At 34.2% G+C, this 21,101-nt stretch overlaps 1 protein-coding gene across 1 annotated transcript in view; it reads left to right on the top strand.

Moving 5' to 3' along the window:
- LOC117333865 (OTU domain-containing protein 7A-like) overlaps positions 1 to 21,101 on the top strand; it is a 39,228-nt gene that overhangs the window by 4,863 nt on the left and 13,264 nt on the right. Inside the window, exons 3-7 of the mRNA XM_033893284.1 lie at positions 9,144 to 10,430; positions 12,002 to 12,226; positions 12,502 to 12,600; positions 18,635 to 18,762; positions 19,102 to 19,238. Coding sequence (XP_033749175.1) covers positions 9,144 to 10,430; positions 12,002 to 12,226; positions 12,502 to 12,600; positions 18,635 to 18,762; positions 19,102 to 19,238 — 1,876 coding nt within the window. The remainder of the gene's footprint in view (positions 1 to 9,143; positions 10,431 to 12,001; positions 12,227 to 12,501; positions 12,601 to 18,634; positions 18,763 to 19,101; positions 19,239 to 21,101) is intronic.

Genomic DNA, 21,101 nt, shown 5'->3' with positions numbered 1-21,101 from the left:
TTCTAACATAGACAGAAAAGATTTTTGTAATTCTTTTGTGTTTTACATGTTGACCTCTTCAATGGCCCCTTTTCCTTTTAAATGTGCAAAAATAAAGATATCATTATGTCGTCCCCACAGAGGTTTCCGTGTGATAACCCAAGTTCCCTTGGGCCGATCATTCATGCAGGTATATTCCTTACCAAAAGTGCTCACTTGGGATTGTGTTTCAGGTCAGAAGGTCAAAGGTCAAGGTCACTGTTACTAAAAATAGAAAATTTGTTTCGATGATATAATTCAAGTTCCCTTGGAGTGATCAAACTCAAACTTCATGCAGATCTTCCTTACCAAAAGTGCTTACTTGTAATTGCTTTTCAGGTCCAAAGGTCATGGTCACTGTTACTATGAATAGAAAATCTGTTTCCATGCAATAACTCCAGTTCTCTTGGGCCGATCAAGCTCAAACTTCTTGATGCTGATTTACCGAACGTTCCTGCTCTGTATTGCTGAATATCGAGCATATTTAAGTGATGCTGGTCTTGCTTACTTCTAACATTATTTCTTGAAGTGAAAAAATGAATCTATTTTTTCGTTATCACCCAACTTGCTGCATATGCGACACATCCACTTCCATGGAATTCTTGAATAAAAACTGACTGGGAAAAAGACATTAACGTGCTGTCCCTGTTGTGTAGGGAACCACATTGTCCACTTAGTATAATACCTGACCAGTTTATTTACTAAGACGTAACTCATCAGTGGAAAAGTGAGCGGGGTCTGCAGCCCTTTATATAGAGTTGTATAGGGTGGTGCAGGGTAACGTAATATGGCAGAGGTCTGGTGTAGGGTGGCGTAATGTTGATGTAGGTGATATTGTAATTGTATGGCTCTCCTAACAGTGGATAGACCTCCATGAAAATGAGACACTTGTTGAAGTTTATGTGTAATGTTTTTTTATAAAAAAAAGGAAAAAATGATAGTTCATGTTACTGGAGATGGAATGGCTAATGAAGAGACATAAGTTGTGGTACATGTACATGTATGTCTGGGAATGTTTCATAATTAGATGTGACGATTGTTGCATGTGCCAAATGTTCCATTTACCAGTCAGCATGTTGCTGTGTTATTTAGGCAACTATAGAGTTCTAGTTGTATACCAGGTAGTCAATGTTAATCTTGTCTCCAGTGAGACAAAGTGTGACGTTGGTAATGGTGACGTAATAATGGGTTGCCTAAGGCAATGCCATGACGTCACGGAGTGGTAGTCAGCGTGTCCGAAGTTGACGTAAGAGCATTGTGTCTAAGACAGAGTTGTAGTGGAACATAGGAGTGATTTGTTGGTGTAAATGTATGATGTGTACCTTTGTTAGTGTATCCTATTAGAGGTGGTTCTAGTGGCCCTGTTCATGTATCTATTGTCGTGCGCAGTCCAAATGGCAAATGTGCATGGGATAAAAAAAATGATAATATGACTGACTGAGGATGCAACAATTACCCTTGGACATTGTTCCCTAGTGGTGTCATGGTAAAGAGTTGGTGTATCTAGTAGGATACAACAGTTACCCTTGGACATTGTTCCCTAGTGGTGTCATGGTAAAGAGTTGGTATATCTAGTAGGATACAACAGTTACCCTTGGACATTCCTCCCTAGTGGTGTCATGGTAAAGAGTTGGTGTATCTAGTAGGATACAACAATTACCCTTGGACATTCCTCCCTAGTGGTGTCATGGTAAAGAGTTGGTGTATCTAGTAGGATACAACAGTTACCCTTGGACATTGTTCCCTAGTGGTGTCATGGTAAAGAGTTGGTATATCTAGTAGGATACAACAGTTACCCTTGGACATTCCTCCCTAGTGGTGTCATGGTAAAGAGTTGGTGTAGTTGGTAGAGTGCTACTGGGCTGTCTCTGTGTTGTCTAATTGGTGTGGATGTTCAAAGAAACAGAATCTAAGTTCACATTTAACTCCCCCACTGCATTATGCATTGGAGCAGTTAATCAGATGAATGAGGATTTGGATAACATAGCAACCTCATATCAGCATATGCCCAGATTTATAACAGTATTTGCTGATGGAGCGTTAACAATGTAAACTGTGCAATTGGCACTATTGCAAGTGACGTATGCTTATGGATAGAGGCATTTCAGCTAAATACATGTATGCATTCCGTGTAGTCTCTCTATCACAGCAATATGCCAATAGCTGTACCGTGATCATGCTTAATATAAGCAAAGTCAGGCTTTTTAAGAGTGCCATAGCTTACTGAAAAGCTAGTCCAAAAATTAATTTTCTGTCAACAACGTAATATAATTAAAGGGCAGGAAAATATCAAAGGTCTGACATGGAGATAGGTGATGCCCAGCCACATGACAATATTGATAAATTTGGGAAAAGCAAGGGAACGGGACAAATCTAAGCAAGAAATTAGTTATTATTAATGATAAGTTTCATCAGAGTCTAATTTCTGGAAAGATTTATTTCTGATACTTCTATTCAAATCTTTTACTGCACATACATATAGGGGTGACCCCCCCCCCCCCCCCCTCCCCCCCAATATAATTTGTGATTCATTGATTGGAATGCTCTTCTTGTGTACATGTTTACATTTCATTTACTGAGTACTGTGTAAATATTTATAAAAATGAGTAAACTTTGCAGCGTAAATGTCTTGTCCTATAACAAAAATACTGGGTACATGTATACATTACCACACAAGTCGTGTAAAAACATAGCGAACATTGACGTCAATTTATGTCCATACTCGGGTAATAAGTCCCCAGGGTATAATCATTGACAACAGGTGTGAATGCTTTGTTCTCCGTGGAGAATACCATAACTTATTTGCATCTAGAACTCGGCAAATCTACTGGAAGTGATGAATGGATGATAAGTGATCACATGACTAATTACCGTGGACACCAATGGCTGTAGGTCAGAGTTATATGTCCTACTTTATGTGTGATATCAGGACACTATATGCTATTGATTTAATAGTTTCTGGTTGTGTAGAGAGTAGAAAATGAAACTTTCCCAATAAATAACCTCATGTATTTTGTTAATCATTAAGATCAGTAGAGTCAACAGGTGTTCTGATTATAAAAGGATATCCTCTATTTTCATCTCACCTGGACTGAAGGGCCAAGTGAGCTTGCTATGTGGTGTGTCGTTTGTCCTGTCATCTGTCTGTTGTCTGTACATCTGGCTTCAAATTTTTCCTTTAAACAACTCAATTCTTCTCAAAAAACAAAATGACCTAGAATCATGATGTTTAGCAGGTATGTTCCTGTGATGAATTAAGCCCAACTAAATTTAGGAAAAGAAAAGACCTTGACCCATATTCAAGGTCACAGGGGTCAAATTTGTATACTCAGACAGTTTCTTATTAGAAAAGTTGTCAAAATTCTAAAACTGCTTTTTATAATAAACTAGAGGTCCCAACCTGTAGAACCAAGGTATTTGGCCAGTGGTTTCTTGGGGTGATGCCAAGAAAGTTTGTGAATGGAAATGCCCTTGACTGATATTCAAGGTCGAATTTGCTAAAACACAATATACACACAACTTAAACAAGTTCCAAGTTCCATTGATTTACTGAAAGACAGAGAATCATTTTAGAAACGAATACCTGGTAAGTGATACAGGTCCATTGAGCCTCTTGTTTTGGTGACAGATTGCAAAACTCAGAAAGCTGTGAATTTATTAAATCTATATGGGTAAGGAGGAAAATTTATATTGTCGAGACTGACCCTTGACCTACATAGGAAGTTCAATTTAAATTTCCTAACCTGTTTGTATTGGCCAATGGTGATTCACAGGACAGCTTTAGAAGTACCTCCCTAGAACATATAGCATTACTAACCTCTCCGGAAACAGATTAAAATAATTTAAAAACAAAGTTACATTTCTTTATCTAGCTATATATAAATATATAGGTAGCACACTACAGTAGGACAGCCTGGCCATGGGCAATTTTTTTGTTAAGCAAATAACTCCTGTATTATGATATGCATAAAAAATAAATGTACACTATAATTGGTATATTCAGTATGAAGTAGTACATACAGGCTTCACATTTATTAAAACAAAAATCAATAAATTGGTTCCGGATTTTAAATATCCGGATTTTCCGAACGTGTGTTTACACAGGAAATTTAGTTTTGCCTACAGCGAAAAATGGAAGCCCAAAGAAAAGGTAAGATAGCGGAAAAACTTAATTTACACCATATGTCCAAACAAGATTACTTCTGTCTTTGGGATAGAGATATTTAATTTTAAATAGGTTTCAGAAAAAAAATTGTGTAGAGAATTGTGCCATTTTGGGTCAAATATCATAATATTTTGCAATTTTTGAGAATTTTTTAAGCTGTTACCATGGTATTCACAGCTCTAAAATTCACAGAAAATATCAGTTTACTTATCCTTCAGAGCTCTATTAAAATTGCAAATGTTGTACAGATTTCAAATATATATACTTTATTAGAGGTTATATGTAAGGTTAACTGGCAATGTTTACATATCTAAAACATGTGCCATATTTTTCAGAATTTGGCATTTTTACTGTACACTGCTACCATATATATATATATATATATAGCCTATATACATGTATCTACCTTATACTACCTGTGTATGACAGGTTCAAATGAAATAAAGTACATTTTTGTCTAGGAATTGATGGACTCATGAAGCCAGACATAGCCGTTACTTTTCTGATGTTGGTGACAGTGGAATCAACATTTTTGCTAGACTCTAAATTTCTCTTGAAGGAAGTATGCTACATCATAATTGACACTGGAATAGTTATACAATTGTATATCTACCCCGGTATATATTTAACCATCCCAAAACATATTTCAGACTCAGAACTTTAACAAAAATTTATTGTAAATTGGACTTAATTAATTAACTTGCCCATGTTAATGTTTTCCCTTTAACTCCACATTGAAGTCGATTTCTAGTACATAAGCTATCTGATAATAATTGCACCTGAATTATACGTCTAAATATAACCATCCAAACTCACGATTTCAACTAGAATTTACTGTTAATTGGCCATGGACTTTGTTAGCCATGTTAAAGTGCTGGTTTGGTTTATTTTGTTTAATGTACATGTCCTATTAACAGCCAGGGTCATTTAAGGACATGCCAGGTTTTGGAGGTGGAGGAAAGTTGGAGAACCCAGAGAAAAATCACTGACCTGTGGTCTGTACCAGTTAGGCAATTGCCTCACGTGGGTTTCAAACTCACAACCCAGAGGTGGAGAGCTAGTGATAAAGTATTAAGACACCTTAACCACTCGGCCACCACGGCCCCTGCCATAACCAAACCTGGATTATACTTTAATCTATGCATGAGCATCCTTTACGTACATGTCAAATTTTGAATAAGGTTAATTGGAGGAAGTTAGAGAAAGACATTGGTTCTAAAGCCCAATAGCCACGGACAATAATTGGTGATCTATTTGAGATGGCAATGAATGTTGCTGTGATTAATTATATAATAAGTTAGGAGTTTTATATTCTGCATATTTCATTCTGATGATGGGTAAACCTTTTCCAAACCACTGATAGTAAGGGCAGGCCTGGTCCACTGAGAAGCTGAGCTAGCCTGTGCCATATGTGTATATATGCTCTCAGCTTATATTTGACCTACATTTTTAATTAAAATAAAAAATAAAACAGTTGAGCTACTTCTGCCCCACAGTCATCTTATTTTCAGTACAGCAAATCAATGTATGACCTCATTAGAAAATTGATATTGTGAATGATTACATGTAAATTGCTGAAGTTAATTGAATGCATGATGAATTTGAATAGGACTTCAGTGCTCACAAGAATTTAGAAAAGAACAAGCATATCTGTAGGGTTTTGAACAAATCCAACAGTTTATGAACAAAAGTGGAAATTGTTCCTGTCTCATATGAAGGGAATAAATCAAGTTTTTGTTTATATGTGAAATTCCATCCTAAAGAGGCTTGAATAACTGGCCTCGCCACCTCCGAAAGAACACAGGTCATAGGTGAATATTGATTTGGAGGAGGGATTTGTGAAACAGTGATGTGCAGTAGTCCGGCTGTGATGTAGTGATACCCAACACATATAAAATCAATTCCGTGGGCAGAGATGGTCATATGAAAAAGGTAATCAATACTTAAGTGGCTAAGCTGAAGATTCCAGCTGACTGAATCAAGTGAGTCTTTTTTTTCACAGACTACACTGGCCACTGTGTGTGTGACAACTGCACATATAGGTTTATTTAACTTTATATATATCATCTTCAACTTTCTGGACGTACATGTATGCATATTTGTATCCAAACTTTGTTAGAAATATCAAGAATCATTGTAATGTCAATTTTGTCAACATTTGGTCCTATCTAGAAATCTATAGATATCATTGCAGCTGTTTCAGTTTACTGTTGCATAATATGTGTATCACACTATTACATGTGTATTTTGGAAAAATTCTTCATTAGAAATCTTGAAAGTCATTGTAAAGACAATTTGTCAGTGTTTGGTCCTATCTAGATATTGTCACGGATGTTTTAGCTGTGATTGCACAATATGTTACATTTGAAGCAAGTGTATAGTATGTCTCGAGCTACTATATCAGATGTGTTAATCATGTTTTCGGTAGCTTTAAGTCGGTACTCTAGTGACACATGTCACTAGAGGTTGGACTTGGTGTTTTATATGTTTCCCCATTTTCCGTTAGAGAATCGAGTGTTGGTTTCTGTTCGAGTGTTGGTTTCTGTTAGCCATTATAATATACATGTACTGGTATTACAACTTCCAATTGTACAACAATTGATGTATTCACCTTGGTAACTGACCTTGTACACTGCATGAGGCTTCTGTTTGGATTGGTTGTTGTGGTCTCACTATAAACACCCACCCCTGGGGGTAATTCATGCTAATTCATCATAAAATTTGACCAAGAAGTTTTTCAGAGTTTGTCTTACTTTCCTGATAGAGATATGGTTCTGATTTATTTGCCTGCTAGTTCCTTTGTGGTCAAACATCACAGCATTGCAGTGATATTGAATTTTCTTCAGATGACATTTTTTCCTTTGGCTAAATATGATGTTTTGCCACATATCCATCGAAGTGGGAGCAGGGGGCATACACGTATCACAAACATATTCTTCCATATTATTGTGACAATATCAGTAGCTCTTTTGTTACTTTGACCAATTGATGAATGTTAGCAAAACTTTGACAAAGTTCTTTGTCAATTTCTCAGGTAAAGAGTTCAACAGTTTGTAGAAAATTGCAAAACAAAAGTTATATAAAAATTTTAACCTCTTGTTGGCCTGGATGAAAGTGCAGGAGAGGTCTTATTGTGGGAGGAAACCATAGTATACCTGAAGAAAATCCACATGGTGGGGCAGATGAAAGCTTGTGTGATCTGAGGACCTGTTAATTGGTTGCTGGGCATGGGCTGTATTATTTTGTGAAGGCACTGGGGTAGCAGACAAAAGATTAACCTGGCTTTGATGGAATATTTAACGACAGAATACAATTGGAAACTGTGGACAATTTGTTCTAACTGTTCTTTAATCTATCAATGGAACAACCATTGCAAAGTAATTATTGTATCGCAGAGGAATTTTGAGTTGCATTTTTACATGCCGGTCATTGATAGCCTTATTAAGATGTAGTAAACAAAAATGGCAAAGTGAATGTCCACTATAGATCAGATTATATATATGATAATTAGGATGCATGTAGGGAAGATTACTGGGGGAAAATATTTGTGCATTATAGCGATGGGATATCGGTGGCAAATCCATAATCAATTATCAGTTATAAATGGGAAAGCTTTCTGATGTAGGTAATTGATTACCGGTACGTTATTGACTGTTAGTGTGAATTTCCATAAAATGAGCACATTCTAACTTTTAAGCAGTCATATTACTTCAGGAGGTATATTTTGACAGATTAACACAAAATGCCAAATTTACCTATAGGTAGATATGAATGAAATGTTTTAAGATTGACGTTATTATACCCTCCGTAACGAAATTAGGGGCGGTATACTGGAATCAGCCTGTCTGTCCTATAATCTTGTCTGGATAACTAATAAAGTAATATTCCGATTTCAACAAAACTTTGTATGCATGATCAGTATCACAAGTAGTTGTGCATCCTGATTTTTTTTCACCACAATGCATTTTTCAAAATGGCCACTGGCCTCTGATTGGTTGAGGTTTGTCTGGACAACTCCTTATAAAGTATATACGTACTAACCAGATTTTAACGAAACCTGGTATTTATGATTGGTATTGCCATGTAATTGTGCATAAGAAAAAAAATCTACCATGATGTATAATCCAAAATGGTCGCCGGCTTCTGATTGGTAGATACAATCCACTACTCCTATTAAAGTACTTTCCCGCTTTTTAACGGAACTTTTTTATTAACAATGTAACAACTGACTTGATAATATGATTACACTCACCTATAGCATACTCAACTATAACACCCATGGGGGTAATTATTAGTTATCTCTGGGGATACTAATCTAGTTATGTTTACATATTGGCTATGGAATCCTTTATGTGGGTAAAAGATAGTACAGGATAATATTAAATATTGTCAATATATACATTTGTATATACAGATGATGGATGATTAGTTAATGAATTATATATCCGATCATTGTCCCCTCAGACCTTTTATATATATATCTTTATTTAACATTGTCACACCAACTGAATATAAGAAGCCATCTTCCTACCTTCATCTACTTTTCATACCCATGAAATACCCCATCATGAGAAGGTGCTTTGGTATACACCAAAACAATAACCCCTATTTGATATCTGACCTTGACTTCAAGTACTGAAATAAATGTTTTTAGAACATGTTGAAAAATGCACTGTTCATGTATAGATTTCAGACTTGGTGTCTAGATAGGAGACAGGAGAAAGCACTGTTACCTTAACTTCCAAGTTCTGAAATACAGTATGTCATGCTTCCTATTACATGTACGACTAGTCATCTATATGCTACCAGTTTGACATCTTTTCTCTAAGACACATGCTTTATATTTTTCATATTATCTTGCTTTATAATCAAATGTAAAATTTAGCATATGTGGAATTGTTTAGGAACAAGTCTTATAAACACAAATATTTATATTTTAAGATTATTTTGTGTGTTTTAGGAACTGACTGGGACCTTGTGGAATCCTACCGCATGTTTGACAATTTAGTCAAGATTGGCAAGATCAAGCCCGTCCAGCCACCAATGCATTCCCGCTTGTCCAGTGCTCCAGGGATGACTGGTGGTCAACCGTCCCGCTCATCAGCTGGTCCAGGAATGACCATCAACCAGCCATCCCGCCTGTCCAGTAATCCGGGGATGAACAGTGGTCAGAATATGTCAAATGCCCAGCGGTACTCAAGTGGACAGCCCAGGCAGGAGAGCTACCCCAGGGGTACAGCTTTATACCGTGGGCCACAGCCACAAGAGAGGATAATTCCCATACAGGTGGAGAAGCCTCGTCCACTGTCACAGGCGGCGGGCCGCACCTCCACCCCTCCCCCAATGGTCAAGAGACCAGTCAGTCAACAAGTGCAGTACAGGGATCATCCAGGTGACAGATATCCTGGGGAGCAGAGTAGGCTGTCTGGAGACCCAAATAGATACCAAGGAAACCAAAACAGGTTTCAAGGAGGCCATGATAGATATCCTGGGGATATGTCTGCAGGTCATAACAGGTTAGATGACCGTGCTACGTTTCAAGGGGATCAAACTAGGTTATCAGGGGACCAAGGTAGGTTTCAAGGTGACCATAACCGGATGCATGGTGATCAAGGGAGGTTACCAGGTGACCATTGCAGGTTACCTGGAGACCAGGGCAAGTTCCATGTTCAAGCAGTCAAGCCACAAACTACCTCCTATCAAGGAACACCTGGTCAGTATATGTCTGGACAAGGGAGAGGCCTGGAGATCAACTCAAGGTCAAATGCTCCCTCTTATAGTGCTGAAAATGGACAAATCAGATCTGGTATAGGGTCTGGTCCAGGGCAGAAAATATCAATCATCAATATCCAGGGTCCTGGTCAGCATTCAGCAACCGAGACTGAAAATCAGAAAAGGTCAGATACTTCTATACAGTCTGGAAATCCTCACACCACAGGATTTGGATCTCAGGTTAAGCAACAAAGTCAAGTGCCAGTGATAAAAACACATTCTCAGGCACCAAGACCTCACAGTGAGGTCCTGCATGACAACAGGGTATCACCACCGAGAATGGTGGGAGGCTCCTTACCCCAGAACCAGATGACAACTACACAGAGGCCAGTCAGTGAGATTGTCACCAGTGGTAAACACACCTCGACTGGTAAACCTGACACCAAGTCTGCTGATGTGACGCCCACAGGGGACCAAGGAGAGACAGAGGTCACAGGGGGTCTCGACACCAAGGCTTCACACGTTACTCCATCATGTAAGTTATCTTCTGTCACATTAAAGCATTTAGACACTATATCAAATGTCAAATAAATTTCATAATGAAAATAAATTGCATCATGCGTCACGTAGGTTGACTTTCTGGATGATTTATTAACAAAATTAATTGTGGATTTGTATTAAATTAAGTAGGTCTCAAAGATATGCATCTTAATTGCTTTTAGCTTAGACCTTAGTGATCAGTATGTTTCAATACTCCAAATATATAAACAAATTACTTAAAAGTTTATGAATGGGAAATCTCATATGTTACCCATTGTTAAAATTTTCTGTATAGTTTTGTCAAGGGTGCCAAGATAATATCACTTAACTGAAGCAAGTGATAAATAACATTGTATATTACGTAAAGATTATATATTTGTACCTTAGTTTTCATGAAATTGAAAACTAAATTCACATAGATCAAATGAATCTGTAACATGTAATATGTATTTAGGATCAACTTATCTTGTTCAAGGTCTGGCATTATAAAACAAATTGTTGTTGAAAGCACAAGACTTGACATAAATCAGTCTCAAATACATGGGTAATAGGTCCCTGCAGGTAGGGCGTAAGAATTGTACCTGCTGCCCCCATTGCATGATCGTAAGAGGCGACTAAACTTGGGATCTTATCTTTTCTCTTCTTTCTTGATAACTTTCTTCTTCCTAATGTCTCCCTTGACAATGCCTCACTTTTGGCCTTTAGTTGAGCGTTCGCCGCTGTGAGGAAGGTTTTGGGTTCTGTCCCCTAGCCGAGACATACCAGAGTCTTTAAAAATGGTAGTTGCTACTCCTGCTTAGCGCTCAGCATATTTGGAGTGGGACGACTGGTTGGCCCGTTGTCAGTATAATGTGACCGGGTGGGGTGTGCTGCTGGGTGTCTTCGGCAGTATGCTTCAGTGAGATAGCACTTTAAATCGGCAAAAGTTCCGGCCTATCACAAGGAGACTTAACACGAACATACCGCAGCCTCCCAAAACACACATACGCACTCACCACACTCATACATGTCGCACGCACGGGAGGCCGTCCTTAAATGACCTTAGATGTTAATAGGACGTTAAACAAAATAAACCAAACCAAACATGGGCAATACATTCTTTTCCTCATATATAAATGTATCAAAATTACATAGAAATGATATGAACATAATTTGACTGAATTACTTTGACAAAACCTGCAGTATACTTGTATTACCAGAAGCCAATGTGCATACTTGCATTATTACCTGAAGCCAATGTGCATACATGTACTTGCATTACCTGAAGATGTGCAATGCGCTACTGTAAGGTAACTTTGACCTTAATCTCAAGGTCAAAGTGAAAATTGTTCTGATAATTTTTTAACTGTTGATACCTTTTTAATCGTTTAAGATATTTTGATGAATGTTGCTTTATATTACTCTGTCATTGGATCTTTGCAACCTTGATGTAAAGGTTAAAAGTGAATTGAATTTTAAAAAAATAAATGCCTAGTAAGGGATAAGGGGAGACATGTTTTTTTTCACAAAAACTATACTTATGACATCATCATGCATCAGTTTAATTTTTTTTCCCCATTTTTACAGCTCCGCGGCCCTTGAAGCGTGGATTCTCTAAGATCGTTGAGAATGAGTCTCTGGTGAGTGCGACCAGGAGTAGCCTGTTACATGACATCGAAGAGGACAGCCATGATCACATGTATGTACAGACCTTCGTCCTCCCTGATCTAACAATCTTCTCCTCAGACTACCGTGCTTTCCTGGAGAAGGACCTCGTCGAAACCTCCACACTGGTCTCCTTGGAACAAGCAGGTCAGTAGCTTAATGTCATAGTTTACAGAAATAATCATTATAATTTACTAGATATCACATCAGTCAGAACCTCTTACTTATTCCTACCTTGACTTTCAAATATTCTCATGTTATTTGCACTCATGTATAATATGCTTTTCTACATTTGAACTGTACATGTGTTCTGAATATTTTTCAACATTTCCATACTTGTCTGTTTCCAATGGTTATATAGATACCATTTAGGTACCTCCAGAGTATCAACACCTTACAAATACTTTATTTCATGTTGTCAGGACGACTAAACTGGTGGGCAGAGATGGGCATCTGTCAGCGACTCCTTCCCATGGCCACTTCAGGAGACGGTAACTGTCTGCTACATGCAGCATCTCTAGGTATGTATGTTGTATGGTGTAACGTACAATTCGTCTTACTAACCGATCAATATTTATGTGGACTATATTTAGGGGGAGAAAAAAGAAACTTCTTTGTCCATTTTGAATACCTGGTATGTCGACAGAAATCCTTTCAAAGTAAATATGATTTTGAGAAACATTCATCAAAGATCAAATTACTTTATGTTATGTAACAAAATCATTTTTCAGCATGATTTAGAGAAAACCATTAAATATAACATACATAGTCTAGTACATGAGGTAATATAAATATAACATACATAGTCTAGTACATGAGGTAATATAAATATAACATACATAGTCTAGTACATGAGGTAATATAAATATAACATACATAGTCTAGTACATGCGGTAATATAAATATAACATACATAGTCTAGTACATGAGGTAATATAAATATAACATACATAGTCTAGTACATGAGGTAATATAAATATAACATACATAGTCTAGTACATGAGGTAATATAAATATAACATACATAGTCTAGTACATGAGGTAATATAAATATAACATACATGAGAGTCTAGTACATGAGGTAATATAAATATAACATACATAGTCTAGTACATGAGGTAATATAAATATAACATACATAGTCTAGTACATGAGGTAATATAAATATAACATACATAGTCTAGTACATGAGGTAATATAAATATAACATACATAGTCTAGTACATGAGGTAATATAAATATAACATACATAGTCTAGTACATGAGGTAATATAAATATAACATACATAGTCTAGTACATGAGGTAATATAAATATAACATACATAGTCTAGTACATGCGGTAATATAAATATAACATACATAGTCTAGTACATGAGGTAATATAAATATAACATACATAGTCTAGTACATGAGGTAATATAAATATAACATACATAGTCTAGTACATGAGGTAATATAAATATAACATACATAGTCTAGTACATGAGGTAATATAAATATAACATACATAGTCTAGTACATGAGGTAATATAAATATAACATACATAAGAGTCTAGTACATGAGGTAATATAAATATAACATACATAGTCTAGTACATGAGGTAATATAAATATAACATACATAGTCTAGTACATGAGGTAATATAAATATAACATACATAGTCTAGTACATGAGGTAATATAAATATAACATACATAGTCTAGTACATGAGGTTATATAACATACATAGTCTAGTACATGAGGTAATATAAATATAACATACATAAGAGTCTAGTACATGAGGTAATATAAATATAACATACATAGTCTAGTACATTAGGTAATATAAATATAACATACATAGTCTAGTACATGAGGTAATATAAATATAACATACATAGTCTAGTACATTAGGTAATATAAATATAACATACATAAGAGACTAGTACATGAGGTAATATAAATATAACATACATAGTCTAGTACATGAGGTAATATAAATATAACATACATAGTCTAGTACATGAGGTAATATAAATATAACATACATAGTCTAGTACATGAGGTAATATAAATATAACATACATAGTCTAGTACATGCGGTAATATAAATATAACATACATAGTCTAGTACATGAGGTAATATAAATATAACATACATAGTCTAGTACATGAGGTAATATAAATATAACATACATAGTCTAGTACATGAGGTAATATAAATATAACATACATAAGAGTCTAGTACATGAGGTAATATAAATATAACATACATAGTCTAGTACATGAGGTAATATAAATATAACATACATAGTCTAGTACATGAGGTAATATAAATATAACATACATAGTCTAGTACATGAGGTAATATAAATATAACATACATAGTCTAGTACATGAGGTAATATAAATATAACATACATAGTCTAGTACATGAGGTAATATAAATATAACATACATAGTCTAGTACATGAGGTAATATAACATACATAGTCTAGTACATGAGGTAATATAAATATAACATACATGAGAGTCTAGTACATGAGGTAATATAAATATAACATACATAGTCTAGTACATGAGGTAATATAAATATAACATACATAGTCTAGTACATGAGGTAATATAAATATAACATACATAGTCTAGTACATGCGGTAATATAACATACATAGTCTAGTACATGAGGTAATATAAATATAACAAACATAAGAGTCTAGTACATGAGGTAATATAAATATAACATACATAGTCTAGTACATGAGGTAATATAAATATAACATACATAGTCTAGTACATGAGGTAATATAAATATAACATACATAGTCTAGTACATGAGGTAATATAAATATAACATACATAGTCTAGTACATGAGGTAATATAAATATAACATACATAGTCTAGTACATGAGGTTATATAAATATAACATACATAGTCTAGTACATGAGGTAATATAAATATAACATACATAGTCTAGTACATGAGGTAATATAAATATAACATACATAGTCTAGTACATGAGGTTATATAAATATAACATACATAGTCTAGTACATGAGGTAATATAAATATAACATACATAGTCTAGTACATGCGGTAATATAAATATAACATACATGAGAGTCTAGTACATGAGGTAATATAAATATAACATACATGAGAGTCTAGTACATGAGGTAATATAAATATAACATACATAGTCTAGTACATGAGGTAATAGAAATATAACATACATAAGAGACTAGTACATGAGGTAATATAAATATAACATACATAGTCTAGTACATGAGGTAATATAAATATAACATACATAGTCTAGTACATGAGGTAATATAAATATAACATACATAGTCTAGTACATGCGGTAATATAAATATAACATACATAGTCTAGTACATGAGGTAATATAAATATAACATACATAGTCTAGTACATGAGGTAATATAAATATAACATACATAGTCTAGTACATGAGGTAATATAAATATAACATACATAGTCTAGTACATGAGGTAATATAAATATAACATACATAGTCTAGTACATGAGGTAATATAAATATAACATACATAGTCTAGTACATGCGGTAATATAAATATAACATACATAGTCTAGTACATGAGGTAATATAAATATAACATACATAAGAGTCTAGTACATGAGGTAATATAAATATAACATACATAAGTGTCTAGTACATGAGGTAATATAAATATGACATACATAGTCTAGTACATGAGGTAATATAAATATAACATACATAAGAGTCTAGTACATGAGGTAATATAAATATAACATACATAAGAGTCTAGTACATGAGGTAATATAAATATAACATACATAGTCTAGTACATGAGGTAATATAAATATAACATACATAGTCTAGTACATGAGGTAATATAAATATAACATACATAGTCTAGTACATGAGGTAATATAAATATAACATACATAAGAGTCTAGTACATGAGGTAATATAAATATAACATACATAAGAGTCTAGTACATTAGGTAATATAAATATAACATACATAGTCTAGTACATTAGGTAATATAAATATAACATACATAAGAGACTAGTACATGAGGTAATATAAATATAACATACATAGTCTAGTACATGAGGTAATATAAATATAACATACATAGTCTAGTACATGAGGTAATATAAATATAACATACATAGTCTAGTACATGAGGTAATATAAATATAACATACATAGTCTAGTACATGAGGTAATATAAATATAACATACATAGTCTAGTACATGAGGTAATATAAATATAACATACATAAGAGTCTAGTACATGAGGTAATATAAATATAACATACATAAGAGTCTAGTACATGAGGTAATATAAATATAACATACATAGTCTAGTACATGAGGTAATATAAATATAACATACATAGTCTAGTACATGAGGTAATATAAATATAACATACATAGTCTAGTACATGAGGTAATATAAATATAACATAAGAGTCTAGTACATGAGGTAATATAAATATAACATACATAGTCTAGTACATGAGGTAATATAAATATAACATACATAGTCTAGTACATGAGGTAATATATAAATATAACATACATAAGAGTCTAGTACATGAGGTAATATATAAATATAACATACATAAGAGTGTAGTACATGAGGTAATATATAAATATAACATACATAGTCTAGTACATGAGGTAATATAAATATAACATACATAAGAGTCTAGTACATGAGGTAATATAAATATAACATACATAGTCTAGTACATGAGGTAATATAAATATAACATACATAGTCTAGTACATGAGGTAATATAAATATAACATACATAGTCTAGTACATGAGGTAATATATAAATATAACATACATAAGAGTCTAGTACATGAGGTAATATAAATATAACATACATAGTCTAGTACATGAGGTAATATAAATATAACATACAAAGTCTAGTACATGAGGTAATATAAATATAACATACATAGTCTAGTACATGAGGTAATATAAATATAACATACATAGTCTAGTACATGAGGTAATATAAATATAACATACATAGTCTAGTACATGAGGTAATATAAATATAACATACATAAGAGTCTAGTACATGAGGTAATATAAATATAACATACATAAGAGTGTAGTACATGAGGTAATATAAATATAACATACATATATGAGAGTGTAGTACATGAGGTAATATAAATATAACATACATAGTCTAGTACATTAGGTAATATAAATATAACATACATAAGAGACTAGTACATGAGGTAATATAAATATAACATACATAGTCTAGTACATGAGGTAATATAAATATAACATACATAGTCTAGTACATGAGGTAATATAAATATAACATACATAAGAGTCGAGTACATGAGGTAATATAAATATAACATACATAGTCTAGTACATGAGGTAATATAAATATAACATACATAGTCTAGTACATGAGGTAATATAAATATAACATACATAGTCTAGTACATGAGGTAATATAAATATAACATACATAGTCTAGTACATGAGGTAATATATAAATATAACATACATAAGAGTCTAGTACATGAGGTAATATAAATATAACATACATAGTCTAGTACATGAGGTAATATAAATATAACATACATAGTCTAGTACATGAGGTAATATAAATATAACATACATAGTCTAGTACATGAGGTAATATAAATATAACATACATAGTCTAGTACATGAGGTAATATAAATATAACAAACATAAGAGTCTAGTACATGAGGTAATATAAATATAACATACATAGTCTAGTACATGAGGTAATATAAATATAACATTCATAAGAGTCTAGTACATGAGGTAATATAAATATAACATACATAGTCTAGTACATGAGGTAATATAAATATAACATACATAGTCTAGTACATGAGGTAATATAAATATAACATACATAAGAGACTAGTACATGAGGTAATATAAATATAACATACATAGTCTAGTACATGAGGTAATATAAATATAACATACATAGTCTAGTACATGCGGTAATATAAATATAACATACATAAGAGTCTAGTACATGAGGTAATATAAATATAACATACATAAGAGTCTAGTACATGAGGTAATATAAATATAACATACATAGTCTAGTACATGAGGTAATATAAATATAACATACATAGTCTAGTACATGAGGTAATATTAGGAGGAACCAGTCAAATGAACCAATGCCATTGTCACAATGAAGACCTGAAGTAAATATATCTCTAAGGTCAAATGTTGGTTGTGAGAGTTGCTACACTTAACGGTGGACTGGTTTGTTATCATTTTCTGTACAATATAAAAACTAGCCCCCCACTTGGCACAAACATGTGTGGGTGTTTTCACCACATAATATAAGATAATTGTGAGAGGAAGTACATTTGATCTGCAGTAGATAAAACATGGATATGTGGGAATGTGTATAGAGCATTAATGTTGATGCCCATGGGAAATCATTAAATTAGTACGACACAAGCAAATTTATCCAACAGTGATATTGAGTTGTCTCCCTTTGACCTGAGTTGATGTGTTATAACAGCGATGTGGGGTATCCATGACCGGGAGCTGATGTTAAGGAAGGCTCTGTACGATACACTCACACAACAGACATACAGCAAGGCCCTGTACAGGCGCTGGAGGTGGCAACAGACCCAGGTCAACAAAGAGGTAGGTCTATAGATGTAGGAGGTGTAGGTCAAGTTTGTCAAACAAGCTAGTTTTATATGGTATTTACATTTGTACATGTATATTCTAGACGATTTTCCTCATTGATGATTTAGATATTAATCAAAGATATTGGTAATTACTGAATTCCAAAACTACAATTTTAGGCAATTTTGATGATGTCAGTAGTTTATTTTGGTCAAAATGTCTCGGCTGATATTTGGAACACAAGACATTTCATTAATCAGATAATGGCTTTAAAAGAACACTCTTGTCATATTTGACCTGAAGAATCAGTCCACCTTGATGCTGTATAGTTTAACATAATATGTTCTTTTTCAGTCCGGTCTGATCTTCTCTGAGGACGAATGGCAGCAGGAGTGGAAGGGAATCCTGAAGCTGGCCTCCAGCCGTCCGAGATCTCTCCCCGGCATGTCCCGTCGCAGTAGTAGTTGTTGTGACAGCGCCATCACTCAGGGGTAATAAAGGATATCACTTATCGGATCATTCTACTCTGTATACCAGATATATCTTTATATAAAGATTGCTGGTTATGTTCTTCACTTACTCAACCAATTCTTATGAATTTTGGCGAACACAATCTGTATATTATGATAAATAATCATTATAAGGCTGTTGTATGCTGGCAATTTATTTTTGATGTTGAGGATTTCCCTGAGGGTTAAGCACTTTAATGATTTCCTATTAAATATAAAAGTATATGTTGGATAGGAAGGGCCCTTTGATGTACATCTGTCTCTTTATAATCCAGGTGAATGTGACACATCCACTTCTACAGAGTTCAGTTTATAAGTTTGTTTGTTTAATGGTCAGTTAACAGTTGAGGTTCCACTGAAATACAGGATGCCCCCAGAATGATACCCTTTCAATTCAGAATTATACTTAACTAAAACTAAAAATGACAGCACAATCATAATTAAAGAAGAGGACAATAAAACAACTGAGCACCTGGATTACCCTCAGGATGATTGCCATAGTAACTTGGATCACCCTCAGGATGAATGCCATAGTAACTTGGTTTACCCTCAGGATGATTGCCATAGTAACTTGGATTACCCTCAGGATTATTGCCATAGTAACTTGGTTTACCCTCAGGATGATTGCCATAGTAACTTGGATTACCCTCAGGATGATTGCCATAGTAACTTGGTTTACCCTCAGGATGATTGCCATAGTAACTTGGTTTACCCTCAGGATGATTGCCATAGTACTTCCCATTAACCTTTTTAGATTTGACGAAGACTACTATTTGCAAAAATTGAAACTGAAATGGGTACAAAAATAGCGTCTAATTACGCAATCATTTTTTTTCGGCATAGCCGTCTAATTTTGTTTTGGCCCCGGATATGACGCTACAGGTGGCGTTACTGGTCAAGATGAAGTATGTGATTGGTCAATGTAGCGGTCAATGCAAAATGCAGATATGCAGTTAAAAACGAAACAAAGTTAAGATTGAATGCAAGCTAAATAAGTGGATGTATCTTTTCAAATGACACATTAATAAAAACATTTTCCTGATTCAAATGCAGTCTTATTATTACCAAACATGATTCAAACTGATATAATTTTGTTATCCGTGCTGAAACGCATTAGTTCGTTGATTTATTTCACCAGCAGTATTACATTATAACCACCAGCATTAAAACTATGCCGTTTATCTTTTTTAAAGATATTTCTTGTTTATGGATATCGTGGAGAAATGATTTATGGTTACACAAGCATTAATACCTTTAGTATGGTGGAGATACATTGATAATATCTGGCCACATAGCAGAGAGACACTCACCTCCTTCTGCCATGAACTGCTACCATCCCACTATTAAGTTTATGTTTGACGTCAGTGACATTGAGGTAATCTTCCTGGATACTACTATCTACATGCTACAGACCAGGAGTCTGAGGAGCAAGCTGTATAATTAACACAATATACCAACTTACACATTTCTATATCTACATTACTACCACCCTATACATCATCAGAAGAGCATCCTGTCATCTCCGGTACTTTGAATTAGGAAAATATGTAGTAACCCAAAACAGCAGGAATGTATCCTCTAACATGACCAGATATGTTTAATCTATGATGCGTAGGATATATACATATATATATAAAGACATACATCTTATATATATATGTGTGTGAGCAGTAATAGTAGGACATATTTAAACAGGTATCATAGAGAGCTATAAAGTAATTACTGTTTAACTTGTATGCATATTGATATATAAACATATTTCCAGAATTGCAGTGGTCTGTGACAGATAAACAAGGATTTGTATCAAAGATGAAATAAGCTACTTACAGTAAATGTCGTTGTATG

Source organism: Pecten maximus, chromosome 9 (assembly GCF_902652985.1).
Source record: "Pecten maximus chromosome 9, xPecMax1.1, whole genome shotgun sequence".
Taxonomy (NCBI): domain Eukaryota; kingdom Metazoa; phylum Mollusca; class Bivalvia; order Pectinida; family Pectinidae; genus Pecten; species Pecten maximus.
This window is presented reverse-complemented; position numbering and strand designations above follow the sequence as displayed.